Source organism: Dermacentor silvarum, chromosome 1, assembly GCF_013339745.2.
Source record: "Dermacentor silvarum isolate Dsil-2018 chromosome 1, BIME_Dsil_1.4, whole genome shotgun sequence".
NCBI lineage: Eukaryota > Metazoa > Arthropoda > Arachnida > Ixodida > Ixodidae > Dermacentor > Dermacentor silvarum.
The window spans coordinates 142734160-142758459 of NC_051154.1; the positions used below are offsets into that span (position 1 = coordinate 142734160).

The 24300-nt window shown below is 45.6% G+C and overlaps 1 protein-coding gene across 1 annotated transcript in view; it reads left to right on the plus strand.

Moving 5' to 3' along the window:
- The window catches only part of LOC119436163 (Golgi apparatus protein 1), a 128865-nt gene extending 114468 nt beyond the window's left edge, over positions 1-14397 (plus strand). Inside the window, exons 20-23 of the mRNA XM_037702929.2 lie at positions 5764-5856; positions 5945-6065; positions 11577-11683; positions 12027-14397. Of these exons, the coding sequence (XP_037558857.1) occupies positions 5764-5856; positions 5945-6065; positions 11577-11683; positions 12027-12194 (489 nt within the window). The 3' untranslated portion in view covers positions 12195-14397. The remainder of the gene's footprint in view (positions 1-5763; positions 5857-5944; positions 6066-11576; positions 11684-12026) is intronic.
- Positions 14398-24300: the final 9903 nt, after the last annotated feature.

Consider the following 24300-nt stretch of genomic DNA (forward strand, 5'->3'; position numbering starts at 1 on the left):
TGCGGGGCGAGAAACAGGCATGGAGTTTTGCAAGCAGTCCGCATACGTGCAGGGCTGAATATCTGCGAATATGGGGGGCGGTCCCGCATCAGTGGGCACCACGTTGGGCATCTGTGGGTATCGGTGGCTATGCAGTGCTTGCTGAACCTCATCGCAAATAGCACTGGCGATGGAGCCAACCATTGGCTGTCTCACTCCGTACAGCTTCTCTATTTCTTCGCGGACGACAGAGCGAACAATTTTGCGAACCCATTCGGTGCTACTGCTCCCGAAGGTGGCCAACAATTCGGGAGCTGACGGGGCATTCACCTGCCGGTCGAAGAGGGCAGACCGCTGATGAAGAACTTTCTCCATCATGACCGCTTCAGTGAGGAACTTGGCCACACTTTTTGGAGGGCTTCGCACCAGACCAGCAAAAAGTTGCTCCTTCACACCATGCATCAGGTGGTGTAACTTTTTGTCCTCTGGCATAGCAGGATCCGCTCGTTTGAAAAGTCGAGTCATATCCTCGACGTACATAGTGACGGACTCATTCGGCATCTGAACGCGGGATTGTAGTTCACGCTCAGCACTTTCGCGGCAGTCGGTGTTCCTGTAGCACTCCAGAAGGTGATGTCGGAATTCACGCCAGGATGTTAACGCGTCTTCCCTATTTTGGAACCACGTGCAGGCAGCGTTCTTTAAGCTGAAGTACACGCGCCGGAGTTTTGTGGCATCATCCCAGCAGTTGGTCGCAGCGACGTGTTCAAACTCGCTCAGCCAGTCATCCATGTCCTCATATAAATCTCCGTGAAAGGCAGGGGGCAGCAGCGGGTTCTGAAGGGTACAATATGTCGGAGGAAGAAGCGTCGGAACTTCCGTGGTCATTTGAGACGACGTCATAGCAGGCTGTCCTGGTGTCTCTGGTGGTAAGCCTTGTTGTCGACGGCTTGCTCTGTGAACTGGGGTGTTCACAGGCGTAGGACTCGTGTTCCTGCTGCCAGACGGGGTCTTGTGCATGAAATGCGTCGTCATCATCGTACCCAGCGCCTCCACCAGTTTTGTCACGCGGTTGGACGACAAGAACAAGATGACAAGGTGGTTTAGTCCTGGCTCAAAACCGTCCAGTCAGATCCTCTACTTTCTCGTCTTCTCCATGTGCTTTCTCCCCAAAACGCTAGGTGGCAATATACATAAAAATGAAAAACCGGTAGAATTGCAAAAATTGCTAGAAGCATTTATTAGCACACTATGTATTTTTACACATTTTCTTTCGAGATCTTCATCAGGTCAGCAATCTTGATTGCCAGAGCCTTTGGTCCACCTAGAACAGAGGACGTCCTTTTGAGGAAGTGGTTAAGAAAGCCTGGCCACAAAAATACACATATAGAAACAGTTAAAAGCAGGGGTGCCAGTTCTGCCTCTAAAATTGCACTGAGCAAATAGTTGACTGGCTGTATTAATGCGCACTGATGGATCTACAAAGCCACGAAGCACAGGGGTAAAAGCAGTTGCGTTGTGTTGTTTTGAAGTCACAACAGGCATCCATAGATGAAGCTATCCAAGTATACTACTGCACGAAGGAGATTGTACAGGCACTAACACCATGGGTTCCTTAAACTACATCGTTTATTCACTAACAAGCACGCAAGCCTTGCCTTTACATGGCAGCCGCCAATGCACACATGCTGTATGCAACTACGGCTAACTATGGTCACAGTTTTATTTTCTTCCCGCCTGCCATGTTTCCATCTCTGTGATGCTGCTCTTTGATGTCAATAAATGTTGCTCCTTGATGTCAATAAATGTTGCTCCTTGATGTCAATAAATGCTGCTCCTTGATGTCAATAAATATTAAGGCTTTTTATATGTGGTAGCAAGTTAGAAATTTAGGTTATAAGTTTAACATTACTATATTCGCACTTCAAAAGAAGACACGAGACTAACGAAACTTCAGTGGTGGCGGTAAACATATATGATTGCCGCTGTTGCGCTATGGTTCATAAGCTCACCGGGCACCGCGACTCTGCCTTGCAGAATACGGCTAGTTGTTCTCTCTCTCTTTTTTTGATGGGTCGTTGAGGAAACACTAGCTGTTTCCTTCACAACGAGGCTGAACAGAGGCCTAATTAGGCAATGTTGTCAGCGAAGCAAAATTGGCAAGAACATGTAGGCGCGCATCACTTTCATGTATGCTGCTGAGAAATAGGGGCCAGTTTCACTAGCCTAGTGTGCTGAAACTAATACAAACGTGCGAATGCAGTGTGCTGCACATTTGTACAGCAGAATTCTTAATGATTCAGCTATTAGAAACACTCTCCATTCAAACAAACGCTCCCCAAGTGTAATTTTTCATCAGCTTTCACCCTCGCATTAAGCAAGCAGCAAACAAGAGCATGAGAAGGAAATTTACACTGGTAATACACAGCGCGAGAAGAAACACGGGGACGAATAGCAGACACGGACAAGCGCTGTCCGTGTCTGCTAAACGCTGTCCATGTCTGCTATTCATTTCCGTGTTGTCCGTATCTGCTATTCGTTTCCGTGTTTCTTATTGTGCTGTGTATTACAAGTATGGATAACCAACTAGCCCAGTCAGCCACCTTACGAAATTTACAGAGGAATAAAAATTGGTTGTAGTGCATATGGCAGGTATTACCAGATCCTGACAGGGAGCTTACCACTGTCATTGAAAAAGTGTACAATCATTGCATTCTACCAGTGCTAACATACGGGGCAGAAACTTGGAGGTTAACAAAAGTATGAGAACAAGTTAAAAACTGTGCAAAGCGCGATGGAACTAAACATTTTAGGCGTACTGTTGAGAGACGGGAAGAGAGCGGTATGGATCAGAGAGCAAACGTGGATAGTCGATATTCTAGTTGACATTAAGAGAAAAAAAATGGAGCTGGGCAGGCCATGTAATGCATAGGATAGATAACCGGTAGACCATTAGAATTACAGAATGGGTGCCAATGGGGAAAACAAGAAAATTTACTGGCACAAGTTGGAATCAGCTAGTACAAGACAGGGGTAATTGAAGATCACAGGGAGAGGTCTTCGTCCTGATATAAAAAAATATGATGATGATGATGAAACGAGCAGCGGATTCCAGCAATGCATGTTGTTTAACAGACCAGCAAAAATCTGTGTAAGACCAATAGGACCTATTAGTCTAATAGAGAAACTAGTAGGCACGCAACACTGTTCGTATAAATACACAGTGTCTATTGGTCTTATATGTAAATCAGTACAATGAATAGAAATTTCGATTAGTCTAATACAAAATTTATACAACTAATACATAACTGTATTAGAGTAATAGAAACTTCTATTAGAATTTTTGCTAGGGAACATTTGTGCAAGCCTTGCCACAATGGTCATGACTGCATACTAAAGAGTAGGTAGTTCCACTTATAAACTCTCTTGTTCTCCGACTGCACTATGTTATCTAGTTATAGCCAGAAATTTGATGTACCATTCAGTGCTCAGGACTAATAATGATTAATAACCACGCATTTTGACCATTGAGCTCACTCATGTCAGTCCTTATTTTGCTGAAGGGGCGTACTGTACTCTTCACGTTTGTACCTCTTCCTAATTATGTCTTTTACAGGGCTCCCACTCCTGCGCCATCCTGATAAAAATACTCGATTTTGCGCCGAAGTGCGCCACAATTAGCGCCTGCGCATTACTTGTGTGACCGCAGTGGCCTGCAGACATGCGTAGCGTGCATGACTAATGCGGCTTCATAAATCGAACGGCGACTGCGATAATTCGGGCTCGATGGAGACTGCCTAAAGGTCCAAATTGGGAGTCGGAAATATCCAAATTCGTCAGAAAATAACTGAATATATTCTGCCAGTGGCTAACAATGCCATTATTCTCGGTTGACCACTTTTGGGGATACGTTCACTTTCGCGGGATTTCGCGTCACTAGCGCCAGTGTCGGCATACTTGGTAGTGTGTCAGGAACGCTATCATCCTTCGACGTGTCCAGTGCTAGTTGCGCGAAATGTCGCGAAAGTGAAAGTATCCCGGGAAGGGATCGTCCAAAAATAAAGCCGAAGTTTGTCAACACGGTCCTGCGCGCAGGTACGCTTGCCTACGATCTGGTCAGTCGGTATCTCTACCATTGTTATGCTGTCGCCAGAAATAGACGAAAGTACAATTAATGCATGCACCGAATCTTCAACATTTGGCAACAGGACCGCGATTTTGTAGCGATGCCTTTTCCGCTGCCGCTCCTTGGCGCTTCCTCAGTGGTAGCTCCGCCTGCGTTATATGGTATCAGCAGCATTTTAGGCCACAGCTCTTGTTTGTTGTTGTAAGGAGCTCATTGGAAAATGTGCGTTTGTCCCAGCTCAGCCAAGAAATGTGTGTGAACTATCTGCTTTGTCTATAAATCCCAAATACACATGCTTATGGCACCCCCATGGCTATTTGGCTAGTGCATCATCAGTGATGCCAAAGACCACAGCTCAGCCCTAAGTGACAAGAAATGGTTAGGCTTGTAGGGTTATTTTTACTTTGTACATACATTAAAACTTTGCTTTAACGAATACTTCAGTTAAATAATGTCTAAAATTTCCTCCTGGCTTTACATCTTGTGCACAAAAGTTTCAGATGAACAAACTCACCATAAGACAGCTTGTACTTTCCAAAATTTGTTTGCCACATTGACACCTGTACAAGGTCATCTGACCTGGTTTATGAAGTTCCCGGCAGTAATACTGCTCAGTGAAACTAGCTCTTACATGTTTATGCTTTTTTTTTTCAAGAACTATTTCCTAACACAAGAGCAGAAAAGAAAAGTCTTGTTAAAAGCGAGAGTGCAAAAAAACTTTTCTTTTTTCACATGATTGTGTGGGTCACTGAAAAGAGTCTGAAAATCACAGAAATTGTAATGGAAGGCTCAATGAACACTTTAAGTTCAATTTGTATGTTCTTCATATGCTTTTGTTTTTGATAAAATGCTGTTGTACACATGATTCAGATAAGTAAAGTATCTCCATTAAGCCAATTAAAGTGAAGTTTTGCTTTAATACAATATGTTAAACACGACTTAAGGAAACCATGTTTTTTTTTTTTTTTTTAATGTTCTGAGCATTTAAAAAACAAAAGCTAGGACTGTGCCATGTGCAGTGACATTTCTGCGAGGCAGGACATATTTAATTCTACTGAATAAGTTCATTAATTATGAACACCTGATGAACATTAGAAATTTAAATTTGTAAGTTTCCAGTGAAAACATTGATCCAATTCATGGCTCTTTTTAAGGAAATTGCAAACACAGTATATGCTTCCAACAGCACTACGCCACATGCACTGTGAAACAGCTAGATAGATGAAGATGCTTAACACAATAGGGTTGGCGGTGACAGCTGTGAATGCCAGATGCGATGACCCGCAAGAAGACTTGCTGCCACCGGGAGAGGAAAGTGAGTGAGTGCTGGCATTATTTCCACATGACATGGGCGGGCGAGTGCTGCAGGGAAGATGCCGTGGCAGGCGTCTACTGCTCTCAATCGCGTGTGCCTCGTACCTTCTCTTGCACACATGGGATCTAGCGGCCAGAAAGCATATCATCGCCAAACAGTGATCACTGTTTGGCGATGTACTGAATGTTGGTGCCAAAATATATCGTTTTCCAGGGATGTAAAAAAGAACCTTAACTGTATTGGGTCAATTTTTGTGTTCAATTGTATGAAATGGGATCGTATCAATGAGGTTCTACTGTACTATTTTTCCAGCCAAGTCTGATGCTTTGTTGTTTACTTTCAGATTCAGAGTTCTTGCAAGGATGACCGTGACATAGAGGAATGCTTAAAATCGCACTTTCAAAACCGTGACATCAAAAATCCAGACTGTAAAAAGGTATGGCTCATGATTTCCAAAATTCCATTGTTTGCATTCTTCCTTTTTTTCTGAGATGACTTCAATCATTCCTTCATTTTGTTTACAGGAAGTTGCTCGTCTCATACATGAAGGCAAGGCTGACGTTCAGGCCGATCCTATTCTGTATAAAGCATGTTTGCATGACATCAAGCATTTCTGCCATGATCTCACACCTGGCCAGGGCCACTGTAAGTCCTTATTACCTTTACTGCATTTTAGTGTCATTATTTAGAGTTGAACAGTCTGTATTTGACTTGCATTGCCAGTGCATTATGGTTTGTGAAATGCTGTTTTTGTGCAAGGAGTGGGCCCCTTTGTTGCACCTTCAAGGGACTTGCATTAGTGAACTTATGACTGAATGCCTTTCAGTAAGCAGTTTTTTTTTTTTTTTAATTTCTTGAAACCATTTAGTGAAATAAATAGACAAAGTTATGCAGCCCTCTTATCTTTAGCATAACCTACTTTTAAAGGCTGTGTTCTCTATGACTATATATTGAAAAGAGTTGTGCTATTGTCGATTCTATATGCTGAATTTTTTGCCGATATTTTGAAGCTATTGGGCTAGTTGAGGGACATCTGTTGTCATTTCTTTAATTGCTGTGGTATGGGGATTGGGTCAATTATGAATAGATACCCAATTATAGAGGCCACTTTAATGTCTAACTTGTTATTGATCTTGTTAACTGGACTTGTTAGCCAGCAATTAAGAGTGAAATTTCATCTAGCTGCATGTAATATGTGTTATTGGCATTGTGTGTTATGGGACTGCACTGGGGCATTGTTTGCATGAATTAGGGAGTTGGTGTTTGGGTTGATCTGCAGAGCACATTCTAAACAGCACAAAACAAAAGCAGTTCTTTAGAGTGAAGCTTTCTTTGCCTCCCCCCCCCCCCCCCCCCCCCACTTTGCGGGTGCTGTCTTGCCGATAGACAACTTGAGTCACTGGGTATGTGTGACTGGGTATGTGTCCATTCTTGGCCAATACCCCAGAATGGTATGTTCCACTAGGTATTTGTAGTGTACAGGGCCTGGAACAACAATACTATAGGAGTGCCAGCTTAAAACCACCAACATAACATGTTCTCACATAACACAGCGGTGCTGTCTTATGCAAGCCTTTGTCAAAGTATACTGAAACAAAGCAATGTGTGTTTATGTTCTGTAGAGACTGCCTCATTGCTCCCTCTCTTCGAGCACAATACGCACTCGACAGGTATATGCCTGAATAGACAAGGAGAGGCAAGAAGTGATGAAGTCGGCAAGAGAAGCAGCCAGGTATGAAAAAAAAGGGAAGTGAAGAAAATGGGACCAGAGCATCCATTGAGTGAGAAGCGTTGAGCTACAGAAAAGCGAAGAAGTCAGCAACAAAAAATTTAAGAAATCAGTTATCAGTTGCAGAGAAGCGAAGAAGTGTGGAGAGAGAAGTGAACAAAATGGAACAAGAGTTATGCATCGAGTGAGGAGCATTGAGCTACTAAGAAGCGAAAAAGTGTGGAGAAAGAAGTTAACATGGGCAACAACAAAGTAGGACCAGAGAATGCATTGATCAAGGAGCGCTGAGCTACATAGAAATGAAGTGTGGAGAAAGAACCAAAGTGAACAAAATGGGATCAGCATTGTTTGCAGCCAGTCACGCTACGCCAGTTGCGCTGCGCCAGCCGAGATGCCATCCCCTCTATACTTCAACATGCGCACCATCCGCAACTATCTTCGGAGCATGTGCAGAATGATCCCCAACCCTCGCGCCAATTTAAACAGCTGTGTGTGATCGTGGGCGAAGCGGTGTGGGCGCATTTCATTCTTCGTGCACGATGCATTATGGGTTGACGGTGCCGTCGCCTCCAACACGCAAATGGGTCAGGAGCCATTTTGGCTCCGGGCCCGTCGGGGCGCGTCGGAAGCCGCCCGTTACGCTGGCTGCGCTGGTGCACCCGACTATAGAGGGGGTCGTTTTCGCGAACTTCCGACTATAAACGGCCATTTAGTGTTACATTTGAATAACATTGCCTTTGACATTTGTGCAAACATCAAAGAAAGCTTCACTTAACACAGATTCCCACATAAAGGGAGATCCGCTAATATATACGAGGTGTGTTCAAAAAGAAACCAACCTTTTGCTTTAAAATTTTTATTGCTTATTGTACAACAATTTAAGTCCTGTCCCCTCAATGTAGTCCCCTCTACCGGCAATGCACTGTTCCCCTTGTTTCTTCTGTTTTTGGAAAGCCTCTAGGAATGCACTTTCTGGGATGGTGCACAAGTCTCTTGTCACAGTGTCCAGAGTCTCCTCTATGGTTTGGAAACGATGTCCTTTCAACGTGGTTTTAAGTTTAGGAAACTGGAAAAAGTCTGCTGGGGCTAGGTCCAGAGAATACGGTGGATAGAGCACAATGGGAGTGATGTTCCACTAGATAGCTGCAGACAAGTAGCGATGCGCGAGCCGGTGCATTGTCAAGATGCAACATCCAAGTCTGGTTTTCCCTCAATTCAGGCCTCTTGCTGCGTACAGCATCCCTCAAATGCACTAGAATTCCCTGGTAGACTTCCTTGTTTACCATCTGACGACGTGGTACAAATTCCTGGACAATGCCTTTGCAGTTAAAAAACAAAAACTAACATTACTTTGATATTTGACCGACTCATTGCATGCTTTTCTTTGGACGAGGAGACCCTTTGCCCGCCCACTGCGACTGCACCTTCATTTCAATATCATAGCCATAAACCCATGTCTCATCGCCTGTTATGGCATTCTTAAGGAAGTTTTGGTTGTCTTTGGCAGTGGCAAGCAGTTCTTGGCTGATTTCAACATGGGTCTGTTTCCGATTGTCAGTCAACAAACGTGGCACAAATTTTTCACTGACACGACGCATCTCAAGTTTGTCACTCAAAATTTGATGGCATGATCCTATGCTGATGCCCACTTCGTCAGCAACTTTTCGAACAGTTAAACGATGATTTCCACGAATCACAGCATGAACTCTCTCAACATGTTCATCATCTGTTGATGTGGAAAGTCGTCCAGGCTTGGGGTCGTCACTGACCAACATTCTGCTGTGATAAAAGCGCCTAAACCACTCATAGCACTGTGTGCGACTTGTACAGTCCTCCCCGTATGCTTAGCTAAGCAACTGAAATGTCTCTGTGAAAGTCTTTCCAAGTTTGTAGCAAAATTGCACACACACACATTGTTCTGCAAGCTCTTTCATTGTCACTTTGGCACTAACCAGACGAACAGCTTGTGCACGACCCGCCGCGGTGGCTCAGTCAGCTAAGGTGTTGCGCTGCTGAGCACGAGATCACGGGATCGTATCCCGGCCACGGCGGCCGCATTTCGATGGAGGCGAAAATGCAAAAACACCTGTGTGCTTGCGTTGTAGTGCACGTTAAAGAACCCCAGGTGGTCAAAATTAATCCGGAGCCCTCTATTACAGTGTGGCTCATAATCAGAACTAGTTTTAGCACGTAAAACCCTACAAAGAAGACGAAAGAAGAAGAAGCTTGTGCATGTGCTCACTTCAGCGGCTGTAGCTCACCAACGGTCAGAGCGAAACGTGGAAAATGGAAGTTTGCTGTCTAAACATGCCACTACGTGCGCACAGTAGCCACAGCACGGGGTCCCTCTGCCGGTTGAAGCGCTATATTAAAAGTTCGGTTTCTTTTTGAACACACCTCGTATATGTATGTATGTATGTATGTATGTATGTATATCAGTGCTCCCACTCCTGCGCCGATTGCGCCATACGAGATTTCTTGCGCCATCCTGATAAAAACACACGATTTTGCGCCTAAGTGAGCCAAAATTAGCACCTGCGCATTACGTGTGTGGCCGCAGTGGCCCGCAGACGTGCGTAGCGCGCATGACTAAAGCGGCTTCATAAATCAAATGGCGACCGATAATTCGGGCTTGATCAGGACCGCCTAAAAGTACAAATAATTAGGAGCCGGAAATATCCAAATTCGCAAGAAAATAACTGGATTAATTCCCCCAGTGGCTAAAAAAGACATTATTCTCGATTGACCACTTTCGGGGATAGGTTCACTTTCGCGGGATTTCGCGTCAGCGTCGGCATACTCGGTAGTGTGCCAGGAAAGCTATCATCCGTCGATGTGTCCAGTGCTAGTTGTGCGAAATATCGCGAAAGTGAAAGTATCCCGGGAAGGGGATCGTCCAAAAATAAAGCCGAAGTTTGTCAACACGGTCCTGCGCGCAGGTACGTTTGCCTACGATCTGGTCAGTCGGTATCTCTACCATTGTTATGCTGTCGCCAGAAATAGACGAAAGTACAATTAATGCATGCACCGAATCTTCAACATTTGGCAACAGGACCGCGATTTTGTAGCGATGCCTTTTCCGCTGCCGCTCCTTGGCTCCTCAGTGGTAGCTCCGCCTGCGTTATATGGTATCAGCCGGCAGAGAACGATGGATGATAAGGACGGCGGATAGAATCGAGGGGAATGCATGGCTACAAAATTGCACCGCAGGAGTCGACCACGCTATTATAGCCGAATGACGGCGCTTGTTATTATTATTATTATTTTTTTTTTTTGAAACAGTCACTGTCCTCGTCGGCGGAGACATCGAGGGTGTAGTCGGCGCCACTTAAACAACTTAAGTCGCCGCGACCGTGTCGCTAGTTAACACGTCAATGAATAAACGGTGGACGTGTGGAGCCAACCCGAATGCACTCCCGAATGGCTTGCCGGAGTTCGCTTGCCCGACGGTTTGGGCGCGGTCGGTGCTGGATTAACTAGGCTTCGCAAGTTTCGGTTTCCAGGAGGTGTCAGCAACATGGCCGACCACCATGCTGTGGCGATGCCAGCGACGTATCAACGCCAAATTATTGCTATTTCCGCTCAACTCGGCGGTCAAATTAGCACGCAGTCGTGCAGGCAGAATCCGAATTATATAGAATGGCATACCTTAAGGTGTCCGAAATTTCGGTCGTACTTATACTTTAAGTTTATGGGCCAGTGATGGTGCCTCAAAGTAGTCCGAATAATCGAGCTTGTTTGAATTGCTGGTGTCGGAATAATCGGTCGACGCCAGTTGTGAATCAGCCAGTTGCCGAATAGAGGCTTTGAGGCTTTTCCGAACCGAGAGGCGGAACAGAGCTTTACGAGGAAAAACAGACCGTTGAAAAGTAGCTGCTGTCGTTTGAAGCAATGACTGAGCGTTACGAGGGACTCATCAAGGCTGGCCTGGCTCAGAAAAGCATTGATGACATTGTCTGGCCAGGTGTTTCTGACTGATGCTAGAGCCTTGCTGAAAATATAACAAAGTGTCAGCTGTAATGAAAAAAAATCGTACGACGTAAGAGCCAACATCTGAGCAGCTTTATTAAACTTGAAATATACTAATTACAGCACACTGTGTGAACAGGTTTGTTGTCTTCATTTAAATTAAAGGGAAACTCATGTATTTAGAGGCAGAGCAACATTGTTTTACAGCAAGCAAATACTTGCTGGAATAACGCTTGTCAATTTTAAGTGTTTAAAATAGCTTAGGACGCGTCCAGCATCTGGCATTTATTAGCTCCAAAGTGCTCCGAAATCTGTGTCTGGATGCTCCAAACTGCTCCAAAAGTGTGTGTGTGTGTGTGTTATTTACATTTCCTTACATATGTCCAATGCCGCATTGAAATTTTGGCCATGCCTGGAATTACAGATACTGTGGCACTTGTTTCTCATTTCCTCCTTAGTGCTTTCCTGCCTTCTGACGGGTTTAGAGTCGGATACAATTGCCTTGACAGAGGAGTGTCGAACCCTGCTTTCAAAACGAGTGGAAATGTTTGAATATGCCGCTCAGGTAGGTCTGGAATGACTTGCATATTATGAGACAGCAGTCAAGGCTGTGCGAAAAATTGCAGATGAAAGGAATATGTATAACAAGAAGGTGTTCATGGGGTGCATGTTCCTTTGTTTGTTTGTTGGTTTGTGTGTGTGTTTGTTTTATTACCAGAGCCTTGGCCACAGTTTCCATTTTTATTCATCTTGAAAGTTTTTATTGCATGCTGTAAGAAGTAGTAGTAGTAGTAAACTTTTACGTAGGAAAAAAAAAATGAGAAGCATTTGTTTTAGGAAGACATAGAGATGCCAAATTGAATTTTGGTGGGCTTTCTGATTTGGCTTCCTTACTTTTTCTCATTTAGGTGGCCCCTGTGGAGTCCATTCGAGATGTAGTGCAACAAATTGCCAACTCTCCTTCACGGAACTATTTTGTAGTGGTTGCAATGGGTGTATTAGGCATCATCTTTGTAGGGGGATTGTTTTGTGGCCGTGTCACCAAGAGACTTCCAGCAAACATCAAGAACAAATGACATGTGCAAGTGGGGAAGCAAAAGGGCAACGAAGAGTGAAAAAAAAAAAGAAAAGGGTGCAGTCTGCCTGCTGAGAGACCATACCATAGCTCCACGTTACTGGAGTCACTGCAGCATTGAAATCCACCGTGAAGTTCACATGCCTTATCAAAGGCAAGCCAAAGTTTCACCCGTGAACACTGTTGGAGCTACCTTTGCGGCAAGATTCATTCATGCATGCTTAATGGCAACAGCATGATGAGTTTTGTGAGAACAAAGGCCTTCCTACCCACTCCACCACTGTTGCCATGTCAAACCTAGTTGTGTCACTCGTATGAACAATTGATTGAGCACCACAATGTCGACATGCTATGTTTATGGTCTATGATTGTGTTGGTTGTCTTCTTCAGCACTTTTTTTTTTTCTTTAATGTTGTCATTTTGTGAAGTCGTAGAAAATGAGTTAGCCTGCTTTGAAGGAGTGCTTGGTGGTCAGGAATGTTTACATGGTTTTAAAATATTTTTTTGTAAATTTGTGCTTTGTATAGAGTGATACCATCACTGAAGTAATATCTTACCCTGGTGGGCATTCTACCAAAGCTGCATTTTTATCTTTTTTGTTCTTCTTGCTGTTGTGTTTATTATTGTCACTCGATGTCTTCTGTTCGTTTGGTGTGTTTCCCCAAGTCATCCTAGGGCACACTACAGAAGACCTCGGAATCAGTGTGCAATCAATTTGTGCATCACTTATTTCTAATATCTCGCAAATGCAGGATGTTTAGCTTTGTTGAGCCATCCTGCTTCACCTTTTTTTGTCACCATCTTTTGTTGGTGTTTTTATATATGTACATGTTTACTGTATACATGTATGTACAGCCTCCCGCATTTCTAGCTATATCGCGCGAGCGTCCACCACGTGTCATTTTAGCGCCTTTAAGTGGCAATAATCAGCAAGACCGGCAGAAGTACTCTCCTGTGCAAGAGTTGTCTCATGCGATGTTTCCTTCAGGACGACGTACGACCATATTATAGTGTTCTTGCACGATATAGCTGAAATGCAGGAGGCTGTACATGTATACTTTATATACTCTTAATATACACGTATGTTGTGTGGCAATCTTGCACATAGTGCTGGATATTTAATCAGTGTGGTATCATTTTTATACTTTTTTTAACTTAATGAAATTTAAAATCAGAAGTTCTAAAAACTAGATTTCTTGCTACCTTATGCAGAGTTTTTCTAACTGCTTTATTAAACTTTTGGCTTCTTTTAGCTAACATTTTGAACTCTTTTATAGTTTATAGTATCTATATTTTCTTTGATGCCTTGAATTACGGCTGTATTAGAGCTACATATTGAATAATTGGAAGACCATGTCAACGTTTTTGTTGGTATTACATGTCACTTAAATGGAACAGACTAGCAGCAATATTTCATCTCTGAAAACTGTTTCATGCTGTAATCTAGTCTAGCATTTTCAGCATGTGCTACTGCACCCCTGTTAGATGTATTGCCGCATTCATTTATTAGGCCTGGTTTATGCTTTTCTGAAAATTACATCATTAGGGGTAGGCAGTCAAGTCCTGTTTTTGTGCTTGGTAGCAACTTGTGGCAGATAAAATCTCTTTACTTTGCACGTGGTTGGAAAAAAGCTCTGGTCTATAAATATGAGATCATTTGGTGATATATTAAGACTAGTGCACATCATGGCCCGTCCAGTGCTACATAACCATTAGTAATAGGCACATTTTTGTAGCTTTTGCCAAAAGCTTGTCATTGCTTTCTGCAAAATCAAGGAGCTTCATTGTTGTAAATAACTTTGAACAAACTTATTGTGAGTAAATGCTTTGCATGCCTTTATTTTGGTGTGTGTGTGTGTGTGTGTGTGGCACTGTATTAGTGCCTTATTTGTTTGTTCTTAAGAACATTTGCTTGCCTTTGTTTCAAGCTCCATGACGCACTAAAATTGACTCTTTGTGTCCACACCATTCCTCTGAATTTCTATTATGTTCTTGTCTGTCGTGCGCAAGCTCCTGTCAAAGGCACATTCTGCAGCAAGTCTCTTGCCACGTTAAGTCCTTGATTGTAAAATGGGCACATGGCTCTTCCATAACACTTTTCTACCAAGTTTGTGAAAAAGACACAACAGCCTGTGAAATTTGGAGAATGTTACATGGCATGTTGTGAGCTGGTGTGCATCAACTTTCACTGTTTCAATTAAAGAGGGAGTGTTTTGAGAGTTCATCACTAAAGCATGTAACTGACTTCAGTACTGTAGCAAGACTTTTTTAAGATAACCTTCCATTTGCTAGTGGACTAGTGGTAAATGCAATGCTACTGGATTGTACTTGTCACTGGAAGGGACATTGCTTGTTATGCAAGTGCATGAAATTTCACAATGATACTCCAGTGACTTAGTCATGCCAGCAGTTAGGTTATCAAAGGTGGCTTGTGTATTGCCAATAATGCTACACAATCTAGCGCTTTTGATATGTCATGCTTTCTCCGCACAGAGACATTACCACTAGCCATGTACTGTCATTGCTGAACAGATTCAAATACCTTTTCTTTGTGGCTCCCTTCGCGTACTCTAAACACAACTGCACACGGGGCAGCTGCCCCGAAAGAGCTTTGGCAAGACTTTGCATTCTCACATGGGGACAGTGCAGTCCAAGAGTCTGACACACCATTCCTATAAGCACATGTTGAAAGCACAAAGGTGAGAAGTTTGTATTTTGACATATTTTGATAGCCTTAGACAGTATACTGTGAATAACTCAGCGAAAATTTATTCAATTAGAGCGGCAAGAAATATTTAAGTGAAGCACATAGACTTCCCTGAAAAGTGAGAAAAGAACTCTTGCTACAAGGGCATTGCTTTTTCCTGCAGTGCAAAGCTGAAAATCTGCCTCACCAGGTTCGGCCATTGGAAACAGACGATCATGGTGCGTAGATCACGAAGTGAAGAGTCTGCAAACACCGATGTACGCCGCGAAAACAGCTAAATATTGAAACAAAAGCCCGCTCTTCTCTGAGGAGGCGCTCCTGCCGCGAGCGAGGTGACGTCACGCGCAATGCGCATCGCGTCACACGCATTTCGCCTACAGCATACCATTTGGAATACGCTTAAAGCGGACGACATTGTGCTGCACTAGGACGATCAGACGACGATGGTAGGTCATTCCTAGGGTGGCTAGTCATTCCAAACTCGATGGGTCACGCACGCTGGTTTACGACCGCCATTTCGAGCGTTTGGGAGGGTGGACGGGCATACGCGGACGGGCAGGCTCTAGCAGCCGATACCTTTGGTCTTGTTCTTGGTATGATATGGCTGTGGTCATCTACTTTGCAGTGATTAGAGCTGAGGGATGTGGAGGCAGGTATGGGGTGTAGTGTGTGGGAGCGGTGCCTTCAAATGTTAGTAGTATTGGGGTGGCTGCCACAGTGGCGGCACAATGATATGGGCCTTCCGTGCGGAGGCCAGGTAAACTAAGCTGCATATGGTCGGTTGGTTCGGGGGTAAATATATTGCCGGTTTAGCCAAGGTAATGTTGTTTGCCGTCGTTTGGAGATACTCGGATTATTTTTTTAATTTCGCCTAATTACATAATTTAATTAATCAACTTCTAAAATATTATAATTAGATTAACAGTGTCAATGAGAAAATTGTAGAGCTACATGAAAAACTCCCGATACAGCTTTCTGTAGCTCAATACGTGCTACACAGAAGTGTTTTTCCGAGCGTGAAGTAAGCCCGCGAATACACAAAATTGCCGCGCGACTAGCCGCTCGAGGCACTTCGCCCAATGCATTGTGGGTCGGCGCGACCAACGCGCAAGAGGCATCTCAACGGCGGGCAAGTCGGAGCGCGTTGGCCGCGTCCGGTTACGTTGGCTGCGCCAGTGCGTCGAACTGTAGACGTTCTCGCAGCAAGACCGCACTATTGACCCTTCTCGCGGCGATCCCGTGGGCGCTGCCATGTTTGATCACGTGGTGACGCGTACGTCCATTGCTTGCCTCAACTGCCTCCTTGTTTACCATGGATGAGTATGACGCCGGTGCGGCTTAGCAAACCTCTGTTTCGCGAGATATCGTGGACGGTAACTGGGTGGACGACACGAAGCTTTGACCACAGCTTCAGAGGACATGTAAGAGCGCTTTCGGAGCTGATTAAGCTGCGTCCAAATGGCGCGAGCAACCTATATGGTGCTTGCTCTAGAGGAAGGGGGGGGGGGGGGGGGGGGGCTAAATATGTATTCCAAGCTATCCAAACTTTCCACTCATGAATCAGGATTAGCGTGTGTTGCTCTTCGTTCTTTATTTTTTAAACCCTGTAAAAAAAAAAAAAAGTAGACTTCACTTGGGAAATTTCCAATTGCCACCAATTGAAATATTGCCAGTCGTAAATTAGTACATAATTGGACTAACTGGAACGTGACCAATTGGTTTTTGTTGGAGTGACCAGTTGTACCCAGTGGTTACCAATTGGTTGAAATAACCAATTGCACCAATAAGCAGTACCAATACACATATACAGGGTGTCCCAGCTTTCACGCAGCACGATTTAAAAAAGGAACGGCGTTACGCGAAGCAAGCCTAGTGCGTATTGTTTCCTAGTGCACTGGAGTAGCCGCCAGTAATTTTTTCGTTGCTGAGATTTAATTAGCTAATTGTAATTATGTAACGCGAGAAGTACTGCCTTAATTATCAAAGTGTCAATGAGAAAATTGTAGAGCGACATGAAAAACTACCGATACAGCTTTCTGTTGCTCCGTACGTGCTACATAAAAGTGTTTTTCCGAGCGTGAAAGAAGCCCGCGAATACACGCAAAGTGCCTCGAGCGACCAGTCGCACGGTAATTCTGCGTGTATTCGCGGGCTCCTTTCACACTCGGAAAAACACATTTATGTGGCACGTATTGAGCAACAGAAAGCTGCATCGGGAGTTTTTCATGTTGCTCTACAATTTTCTCATTGACACTTTGATAATTAAGGCAGTACTTATCGAGTTAGATAATTAGAGGTGATGCGGGACCGTCGTGTGACTATCCGAGAAATTGCGGAAGAGGTGGGCATCAGCACTTTTTTCTGCACATTCCATTACGACCGAAGATTTGTCCATGAAAATAGTTGCGGCGAAATTCGTGCCGAATCTGCTCACGGTGGAGCAAAAGCAGATGTCTCACAGGACATACTGGATTCCACAAACAGTGACCCCGACTTCATGAACACCATAATCACTGGCGACGAGTCCTGGGTGTACGGGTACGACCCGGAAACCAAATCCCAGTCGTCACAGTGGAAGCGTTCCACGTCACCAAGACCAAAGAAGGCCCGCCAAGTGCGCAGCAACGTCAAAGTGATGCTGACTGCTTTCTTTGACTCCGGCGGTGTGGTACAGCACGAGTACGCATCACAGGGTCAAACAATCACCAAAGAGTACTACGGGGATGTCCTCCGTCGCCTACGTGATGCTGTGCGGCGCAAGAGACCGGAGTTGTGGTCAACAGGAAATTGGGGCATACATCACGACAATGCTCCTGCACATGCCTCGCACTTGATTCAGACTTTCTTTTTTCTTTTTTTTTTTTTTTTTTTTTTGCTAAAAACCGGACTCCTGTAGTTCAACAGGCTCCTCACTCTCTTGATATGGCCCCCTGCGACTTCTGGCTGTTTCCCAAAATCAGAGGCCATTGAAATGAGCGCGATTTCAGACAAGAGAGGACTCCTGTAGTTCAACAGGCTCCTTACTCTCCTGATATGGCCCCCTGCAAGAGAGGACATTATGGCTGCAACGACAGCTGAGCTAAACTTCATTCCGAAAGAGGCCTTCTCGGAATGCTTCCAACAATGGCAGCACCGCTGGGAGTAGTGTGTCGGGTCCCAAGGAGACTACTTTAAGGGTGATTAGGTTTCCAACGCTCCAGTTATGCCAGTTTCTTTTTTTTTCTTCGGACAAAGGTCGCATACTTTTCCAACAGACCTCGTATAGCTATAACTCATTGCAGTTTCTTTGAATGGGTTCATAAACTGTATGATTTCCCAGTTAGTTACGCTCTAGTTTATTCCTATTGGTAGTTCAATCAGACTCAGTTGAGTATGTAAGGTGGGCCCCTGGTACTCAATTGGTTGCATCCCTGACTCTATCGTAACCAATTGGCGGTAATGATTTCCCAATTGGTAAGTCCAATTGGATTCAATTGGTTTCATTTTGACTCAGTCGTAACCAGTTGGAACTAGGGATTTTCCAATCGGTTCCAATTGAGTTCAGTTCATTCCAACTGGCAACTCCAATTGGTTTCTCCTCTGACCCAATCGTAACCAGTTGGAAGTAAGCATTTCCCAGTTGGAAAAGCTAATTGTAGTTAATTATTATTATTTTTTTGACTGGGAATACTTTGAAGCAGCAGCTTATCATGTTTCTCACTCAGTAAGGGCGAATTCACACTTGCGACTCGACGGCGTCTCGCGACCGATTGCGACTGGCGACCAGAAAGCTACTCAAGACGAGCGATGTTCACACTGACAAATGCGACCGACAAGTCGCTAAACCGAAATGTCTCGAGATATGCCGTTCACGTCTGCTTGCAATGTCATCGCCGCGTAAAATAAGCGTCAGCGTATACGGACGTCCTGTTCCTTCGCATCTGATTGGTTCAGCTGTTCTGCGACTGCGGTCACGCGACTGAAAAATCGAGCAGTGAGCGACTAAAACGAAACTGTCGCCTTTCGAGAAAAGTGACTATTTGCGACTACTTGCGACTAACTTGGTCGCGCGACCTCGCCTAGTCGCAAGTGTGTGCTCAGTTCCGTTAGAATTGTTTTTGCTGCGCACAAGGCTTGAAACGTAGCTATTCCGTACATTGTAATACCGTGTAGCAAAGACGTATTATCGCTAGTAACTCGCTAACTATTGTGAACCATCACGAAACATTCAGCTTCGGCCATTCGTGCGATATCGGTGTAGTACCGTCATTTATTGTGCTTACAGTGCGCATATATTCAACTGTGCGCCCATTCACTTATTCTTGATACGTTGGCGAAAGAGTGGGCGTAAGTTTCCGCGCCAGTTGGGGTAGATGTAGATACTGTGCGCGAAACCCACTATGACAGGAAGCGGCGCTACTCCTTTTATCATTGTTTAACGAGCGGTACTCTTGCCGACGTACCGGGGCTGAAGCCCTTTCTATGAAGGGTACAACGCTGGCGGATGGGCAAATTTCTTTATCCTCGAGGGTAGCCGTACATCTCGAAGTGCCGGAAACACGTACGGACAGTTGCAGCAGCGGTCCGCGAACTTGGCCACACATATTCATTACATTCCTTAATATGCCAGTCACTGTTTTTGCAGCCAACTACTGCACACGTCTTCAATCCACATGATTCAAGCCAGCATGACTGGAGCACAGTGCGTTAGCGAAAACTCGGTTGCATTTCCGACAGCTGATCGCACAGAAGCATGGTAGAAGCGGTAATGGTTTCGTATTCGTGCGCGGTCGCTGAGGCGACGTACGGTGCGCCGCCGAAAGCGCCATCTCGTTTCTATAGAACAAACTGCTCCGCGAAAAGGGCCAATATGTCTACCCTATCATATTGTTACGTGTAGCTGATGGCCAATTAAGGCTCTTTACAATCGGGCGCGGATCCAGGGGGCGGGCTATCTAGCTGGATCTCCTCACCGCTGCCGCCCCCCCCCCCCCCCCCTCAGATTTCCGCATCGCTCCTCGCTGACAGGGTGATGGCCCTGTTGCAAAAAATATGGCCACCAGCATTCTCCAAAAGTATTCGCGAGTACCAGTGGTAGCAGCCATGTAGAAGTAAAGCTAGCTCACTCACAAGCTTTAGCTGTCTTCTGTAGGGGTGTGGTGTCGCGAAGTTGCCGTAGTTGTTTTTCCTCGTGAGTACCTTGGACTCTTTTATATCTATTAGCGGTACGAGAAAGCAACTGCCCTCCCACCCTTCCTCGCAAGAGTCGCGTTCACCCCCTCGCCTTCGGCTGAAGAACGAAAGAACCGCCGCTCACCACGGCTCCCTCGCTCTTAAAAAATGTCACAGTTTCGCCCTAAGGGCGAAGCAATGAATGCGATAGCAACACAGCAATGTCATACGAAGTAAGGTGAGCGGCTTTGGTAGCAATATGAATTGTAGTAAACATGAGCTGATTAAGTAAGCAGGTGTGCTGCGGCGTAAGTAGACCGACATGAAGAGAGGCTCGATGACCACGAGAAGGCGCGTGTGAAACGGTGGTGTTGATGAGAAGCGCTTCCAGTGGGCAGCGCGTGCGAAGGGACACACCTGTAGTGCTGCACTGCCAATCCGGGCAGCATTGCATGCGTAGCGTGCGTTGGAAAATGTGACCCTACTATTACTAACTGATGAACAAGCGTGGTGTGAGCGCGCACAAACAAACACGAATAGATCACACTGAATGACTGCAGACAACGACTGTCAAAACGCTGGCAGCAAGCATACGCCGCTGCGGGCGAAGGTACGTGCGGTCTATCGCTTCAACGGAAACTGAGCGGCGAATGCACGGCGCATAAAGGTCAGAGCCATGTGGAGATAAGAGACGGTGCGGACGAGCGCGGTTGTTGGCGGAGTAGAAGTGCGCCCCCCCCCCCCCCCCCCCTGCTTATTCCGGCGCTGGCTTCCTGCTTCCTTGCTTGCGCGTGGGAGATTGAGTGCGTTCGCTCTCCGTGATAGCGCGCGTCCCCGCACGCTTCCGCTCGGGCATACGGCGCGCGGCGAAGATTTTATCTATAGGGAACCTGACGGCGACGCCGACGGCAGAAATTCGGTTGAAGTGTCCATATAATTGCTATCGCAATAAAAGAGCGGCTCATAAGATCCGGCTCGCTCCTGAGCGCGCGGCCCTTTTCGCCACGGCTCCTTCGCTCTTCAAGAGATCCGGCTCGCTCCTGAGCGCTCAGGAGCGCGCCGCTCTTTTGAAGAGCGAGGGAGCTGTGGTTCAGTAAGTGAGCGGCGGTTCTTTTGGAGAGAGGAAGCCGGCTGGGCTCTCTCTCGTTCAGTGAGCGTGAGGAACCGTTCCTATAGAAAGCGCTCAGGAACGAGCCGGATCTTTCGAGCCGCTCTTTTGAAGAGCGATTGAGCCGTGGTTCAGTAAGTGAGCGGCGTTTTTTTCGGAGTGAGGAAGCCGGTTCGCTCTCCTTGAATGAGCCATGCCGAACCGTTCCGTCAGAGCTGGGTCTTCTGCTGGGTTTCGAGGTTTCGATTTCTGACCGACGAATGGTGGCCGGTGTGGGCAGACTCGCGCTACGGGTACTCGCTCGCAGTGTGTGGTGTGAGCAGCAGTCCCTTTGGTTTTTTGTGCGTCCTATGGTGTGGCACCCGATGCCACCGAGGGGAGAAGGAAAGAAGTCTTAATTGGCAAAGGATGGTACCGTTCGTTTCCTGCTGCCGTTCGAACGATGTCTCACGACTCTCACCGATCGCACATCGTGCGCTTGTCCAATAACACTTCGAAGATGGTCTTCCGTGTCTTTAAAGACAACAGGTGAACGTACATTTTACGTCCTGGTCTTCATTTGTGCTAATTAGTGTAGTCATGAAAATGTTGCCTATGACATCCACTTCAGTGCATGTTCTGAGCGTGTATCATTAGCACGTCATTAAAACGAGGCCAATGATCTGTTGTGTTGTAATAGAACTTCATTTCTTTTTTTTTTTCTTTTTTTTTTTGTCCTGGCTTATGATGGCATGATCGCCAGTATCGCGCGTGCACTCAAGAGAAAAAAAAAAAAAAAAAAAAAAAACGAAAGGTACGTGCGGCAGTATTGTGGAACTTTCGTATGATTTTTGTATATCACTTCAAGAAATGATTTCTACATTCATTTTGCATGGCGTTACAGCTTACTCATATTATAGTGAACGTACGTATGTGAATAAATGAATAAAGTTGAAACCTAATGTACAATCATTTTGTGTTTTTATTTTGACAAAAGTTGATTTAAAATACCACAAAAACAGACAAGCTTCTGTAATAACGATGAAGTTACATATTATTTTTTTTTTCTGAAAAAAGTACGTCGCATTCTGCCTGTCACAGTATCATAAGCATTTTATCCCCAATATCAGAAAAGAAAGTTTCATTACAAATAAAAATTCACGCTTTTCATATATGCAAAATATTCTCTAAACATAGCGAAAATACCAATAACACGTTATTAATTAATGTATATATCGTTTTTTTTTCAAAGCCAGATAACTATAGAATAGGCATAACACAGGTTACACGTTTAAGTGAACCGGTGAGCCGTTCAAATGAACCGGTTCATTTCATTGAGCTGAGCCGTTCCGAGCCGCTCACTGAAGTGAGCCGTTTTGCCCATCTCTATTCGTAAGGGCGCCAATTTTGTCTGGATCAGGTCGAACGCCTCTGGCATCCACGAGGTGTCCAAGGACGGTGATTTGGCGGCGAGCGAAGTGACATATTTTGACGTGTTTAACTGTAGACCGGCCCGGCGGAACACGTCAAGAATCACCGAAAGATGGTCTAGATGCGTGTCGAATGTGGGCGAATGAACGATGACGTCGTCTAGGTAGCACAAAAAGGTGGACCACTTGAACCCCTGAAGCAAAGAGTTCATCATTCGTTCGAAGGTGGCGGGCGCGTTACAGAGACCGAAAGACATCACCTTGAACCGATAAAGACCGTCATGAGTAACAAATGCAGTCTTCTCTCGGTCCATGTCGTCGACGGATATCTGCCAGTAGGCAGTAAGTCGATAGAAGCAAAATAGGTGGCACCGTACAGGCAGTCTAGAGCGTCATCAATACGTGGCAAAGGGTAAACGTCCTTTGTTGTGATTTTGTTCAGGGAGCGATTATCTACACAAAAGCGCCACGTCTCATCCTTTTTTTTTTTTTTTTTTTTTTGAGAACTACGACGAGAGAAGCACAGGGTCTACAGGAAGGCTCGATAATGTCCTTTTCCGGCATCTTTTTTACTTCCTGTTGGATAACAGCTCGTTCCGACGCAGAGACACGGTATGGACGTCGGTGAATAGGGTTCGCATCGCCAGGATTTATGCGATGGGTCACGACGGACGTGTGACCTAAGGGTCGATTGTCAAAGTAAAAAATGTCGCGAGAGCCTTCAAGAACGCGGCAGATGGCTTCAGCTTGAGCAGGTGTAAAGTCAGAGGAAACCATCTTCTCAATGCCGACGTCACTGCCGTGGGATGACGTCACGGTATGGGCTGAGCTGTAGTATATTTTTCAATGCCTCAAAACTCCCGCGCCCTCTATGAGGAGGCAAAGCAAACCAGTAAGGCATGTGCTGACACCTGGCGTAGCAAAAGGAAAGCTAGGAAACGGGCGGCGAGACGAGCACATCATAATTGGATTTCTCTGCTCTTTCTGCGCATGCGCGAGGTGCAGTGGTTGCGAGAGGGAAATATGGGGACTTTTGGTCCTTTAGATTTCTCTTCGCCTAGGTACTACAACTTTCTTCCCCGTAGTACCTAGGCGAAAAGAAATCTCAAGGACCGAAAGTCCCCACATTTCTCTCTCGCAACCACTGCTCATCGCGCATGCGCAGAAAGAGCGGAGAAATCCAATTATGATATGCTCGTGGCGGCGAGTAGCAGCGAAGATCCTGCCCGAGAGGCTACCCGTAAGCGGCGGGCCCTACAGGAAGACGGGTGCCGCAAAGCGGAGAATGTGGCGAAGGGACGCAGGTACCACGTCCGTAAATTGGACGAGCACAAGAGTGCGTTTGCGAAATTTCATAGGGATTTTCTGGACAGACATTTCGGATTCACTTGTGCGGTGTGCGACAGACTGTGGTACGAGAACGATTTGGTAGTGACTGGTAACGTTCGAGATGTCGCGAAGCGTGAACGTGATGCGGTTTTGACAGCTATCCCAGCTCTTAACAGCCAGCTGTTCGGTTTGGCTGCGCTGAGGGAGCGCTAATGGCCTTAGCGCCTTCGATCATTTGGTGTGACAGGTGGTTGCTAACAAGCATGGAGGAAGGAAAACAATATAGGAGGGAGCATTACGTCACGCAGCCAGCCTTGGCAAGCGAACGCTCCGTGTAGCCAGCAGTTACAGTGTACTAGAATACTGTACAGCAGTGGTGACCCAACACGTGACCTCTTGCGTT